Source organism: Ceratina calcarata, unplaced genomic scaffold (assembly GCF_001652005.2).
Source record: "Ceratina calcarata isolate Rehan_Ccalc_2016 unplaced genomic scaffold, ASM165200v1 scaffold2621, whole genome shotgun sequence".
Taxonomy (NCBI): Eukaryota; Metazoa; Arthropoda; class Insecta; order Hymenoptera; family Apidae; genus Ceratina; species Ceratina calcarata.
This window is the reverse complement of record NW_017148344.1, coordinates 1-3,798: the sequence shown is the minus strand read 5'-3', so window position 1 is coordinate 3,798 and position 3,798 is coordinate 1. Positions and strand designations below refer to the sequence as shown.

General features: G+C 37.8%; 1 protein-coding gene across 2 annotated transcripts; it reads right to left on the bottom strand.

The window, feature by feature from the left end:
* Positions 1-15: 15 nt before the first annotated feature.
* LOC108623381 (UDP-glucuronosyltransferase 2B14-like) lies at positions 16-3,530 on the bottom strand. Of its 2 annotated transcripts, XM_026812197.1 has the most exons (5): positions 3,050-3,530; positions 2,307-2,987; positions 786-1,205; positions 461-692; positions 16-273 (listed from the first exon to the last, which is right to left on the bottom strand). In XM_026812197.1, the coding sequence occupies exons 2-5, from the start codon at positions 2,706-2,708 to the stop codon at positions 44-46; spliced, it is 1,284 nt and encodes a 427-aa protein (XP_026667998.1). In that variant the 5' UTR covers positions 2,709-2,987; positions 3,050-3,530; the 3' UTR covers positions 16-43. The 2 variants fall into 2 exon arrangements, with proteins under 2 accessions (XP_026667998.1, XP_017877327.1); XM_018021838.2 differs by having other exon boundaries at positions 2,307-3,530.
* Between the last annotated feature and the right edge of the window lie 268 nt (positions 3,531-3,798).

The following is a 3,798-nucleotide window of genomic DNA, read 5'->3' as shown; positions in this document are numbered from 1 at the left end:
TAATAATAGGTCTATCTGGCGCAAAGTTTAAAGGAATGGCAATTTACCGGTATTTTGGGTCATGCACGATGGCATTCAAAGCCTCATCCATTTTCTCGACGGTCAGGGTGTCCAGATCTAATTGTATCGCGATGTTAAGACGCACGTAGGTCTCGATGTTGGTAAATTGATCAGCAAACAACGGTATACCGAGCAGGGGGACGCCATAGTGGATCGCTTCTTGGGTGCCCATAAGACCTCCATGGGTGATGAATGCCTTTAGGTTCGGATGTTCTGCAAAAACAAATATCATGTCACCCAATACCATACCTCGTGGATCTATCTTGTTATAACACAGTTTCCTTCAAATATTCCCGAGATACAAAGTATTGAAAAACGAACCACTTCAAATGATTTATGGAAAAGAATTGTTATTCAACCTTCGAACTTGATTATGGTTGTTTGATATTTAATTACTTACTGAGAACTTTAATTTGCGGGAGCCACGTGAGGACGTGAACGTTGCTCGACAAGCCGGGTGGCAGCTCGTCCGGCTTTGCGATTTTCAGTAACACTCGAATCGGTGCTATGTTTGCTAGAGATTTATAGAAGATTTCTAGATAATGGCGCGGCATCGACTCGATCTTCACCATCGAGCCGAACGTGAAGTATACAAATCCCTGCGTGCTCTCGTTCATCCATTTCTCCAAACTCTGAAGAAGATCGTCATCAATTTAAACAATGATATACATGTACAATCATGGATGATATTAAGTGTACACATTTCAGAATGGAATGACAATTACGGGCGTGATCTCCACTCCTTCCTCTTGGACGTGCAACCCGCCGACTTCGATGTACGCCGGCGTCATATCCCTGATTCCGTTCGTCGATATATGCGAGTTGACCAAGATCATTGTGAATTTCTTTTCGAGTTCCCTGATGTCCGGCGCGTCCGGACTGACGTACTTCCTGAGCATGTCCGTCTGCAGGCTCGAAGCGCTGTTGAACTGATACTGGCTTTGAACCGCACTTAGGAAGTTGTAAGTCCTCTGCCAGAAGTTCATGTTGTTTGGATAAGAAATCAAATTATTCGGCTGGTACGCGTAATTTGGAGGATTCCCGATGTAATCGTGGTGCCAGGGGTACAGCTTGGACGAGCTGGCTCCTATTAATGGTACCTTCAGGATGTCACCTAGTATGGCGTAACAGTGGGCACCGAACACCTGAAACGATCATCAATTTATGGAATTGTTTAGGATATAAAAATCCAGCACTCTCATTCAGATCCAGCACTTCATTCTCATTTGATGTCAACGTGATGCTTTGAAACGTGATGATAATTCGTCCTTGAATTTGAAATCATAGTTATATAATATGCATGTCAGGCATAGGGTTATCAGTTATCTCAATTTATTTTTCAACCCAGTCGTATTAAACGTAATGATGATCTTTCTATTTATCGTAATCAGTCTCGTATTATAAGAATATAAGTAAATGTCTCAAGTTCTGATCCGCTCAGAATTTTTTAAAATTTCGTGTAAAATGACATACAACAATAGCTAATGAGCAAAAATTGGGACATTTATTATAAGATAATTGTAATTGCCAATGGATTTGGGAAACTAACAAAGTTTCTAAATAGAAATTCATTCCGGTGATAAAAATTGGTTTGTTCGGCGAATATTCTTGTATGACGGGGCAACAAACGCCGCGAGGGTGTCGAGGATAATAAACTGTAGCCACGTAAATTTAACGTCTCGAGTATTATACTGGCGGCTAATGAAATGGCTAAAGAGGGTGTGGACGGAGTATATTGCCTTTGGAAACGAAGTTGAACGAAGAAAGGGGCGGTGGGTCAACGGGTCATTTTGATATCGACATTTGATAACGCAATAACAGGATTTGCGGTTGGAGCCGATTCCGATCGCTTAAATTCGCCTAACTTTTAAAAATTAATCAAGTCTAAACAAGCAATGTCATCAGATGTAATTTTCACAGTACGCTAATGCATTTTTGAGAATTTTCGATAATTTAAACAAACACGCTGCTTAGAAGCTGCTATTAATAAAGGACTGTGACTTATGTAACGACAGAATGATGTTATTAATTACGAAATAGGGAGAAACAGTGATATTAACTTCGATACCCGTTACGAACATCGTCACGTTACATGTAACAAACAAACGTGAATAGACAAATTTGTTCTATCGAGTTATTCGCAATTCAATGTATAATAAATTTGTTTATCATTAATTATATACAATGCTAATGATGTTAAATGATACAACCATATAGTATACAAAAACAAAATCGTAACAGCGTACCTCCATAATGACGACGTCATAAGGTGGGTCTTTCGGCGGGTTGCGTATCAATTCTTGAAACTTTGGATATTTCAAGTTTTCGCAAATGTCGTTTCCTGTCATGGTAGCCACAGCGAAGGCCGACGACGCTCTGATCATGTTGTGCATCTCGTCGTAAGTCATATTGTTCATGAAATCCCTCGCAGTGGGTAACACAATCAGGTCGTTGTAATTCGGATACGGTTTCTTCAACGGGAACGTGCTGATCACGTCGACCTGGTGGCCCTTCCTCGCAAGGGCCTTCATCAGATGCTCGAACATTATAAAATGACTTTTCCCGTTGTATGGAAACATGCCTAGGATACGGTATCCGTCACTCGTCGCGAATACCGCGCAAACAAATAGTATGGACACCAACTTCATCTTTAATCCTCTTTTAATTCAGTTGAGAAATCTATTAAATTATTACTAATTTGCAATTGCTTGGTAAAACGTCGCCACTTTAAATGCACTAAATTCACGGTTTCAATCGTAATAAATTATTCACGAGTCACAGGAAATGAGTTTAATACATTGTCTCCGTGGAAAAGATCCCTTGATCACTATTACTGTTCTTACAAATAGAATTGCAACTACTTCTTGTAGGTCATCAATGTTGATAACTAGACTGTGACTTTTTATGCGAAATGAAACTTCTGTGATCTAAATAATGAACCGTAAATTAAGATTTCTTGTATCCTTCAGGAGCAATAATGTGTACTTACTCCAACACTTAATATTAATCTTTACTCATCAAACGCAGTTTTTCTATACTCTGCATTTAAGATTGCGTATAAAAGGATGAGCCAGTGAGTATAAATTGTTACAAGAACAGAAATCGGATCATTTACTAGAGTCTTTGAAGATTGATTAAATATTTACTGAAGTTTATTAAGAAAATAGATTAAAAACGAAGTTTAAACACTTGTTGCTACTGATGATCTTCAAGTCACAGCTAGCAACACATAACTGTCCGTTGTGCAACTGCAAGTATAGCGCTTGAATTATCACGTCGTGTTCAGTGAGATAAAGGAACAACAGTCAAGTGTTGACCACTGAAGATTAAATTCGTGAACAGTAGTGTTTATTCAGAGCAGTGGTTTTTAACATGTGTTCCGCGGAACACTTTTTTTTTTTTATTTCACTACTGCGCTCCGCAAAAAATTTGTAAAATTGTAAATGTTCCGTGATTCTTAACAATGTAAGAATCACTGGTTTAAAAAAATATAAATGTTATTAGTCAGAATATTTAAATCTGTATTATATCATTCTTCGATTTATAGATACAGTATTATCCATAAATATTCGAACACATTTCCAAATTGAATAACTTTATCAATATGCCACTTAACGAAATAATTTCTTTTTAGTTGTTAAAGATCAGTTTACTATATTGTAAATTATATACGTATATGTAGTTAACTACTGTGTAATAAACTAATCTTTCTGACATCTAAAGAAAAATTAAGTCGTT

Bases quoted from the DNA above. Each gene is read 5' to 3' on its own strand.
- LOC108623381 (XM_018021838.2), bottom strand. From the start codon at position 2,708: ATGAAGTTGGTGTCCATACTATTTGTTTGCGCGGTATTCGCGACGAGT. The intron at 693-785 runs GTAATTGTCATT...GATCTTCTTCAG, and splicing joins AAGGAGTGGAGATCACGCCC to AGTTTGGAGAAATGGATGAA. The intron at 274-460 runs GTAAGTAATTAA...TTGTTTTTGCAG, and splicing joins CCCGCAAATTAAAGTTCTCA to AACATCCGAACCTAAAGGCA.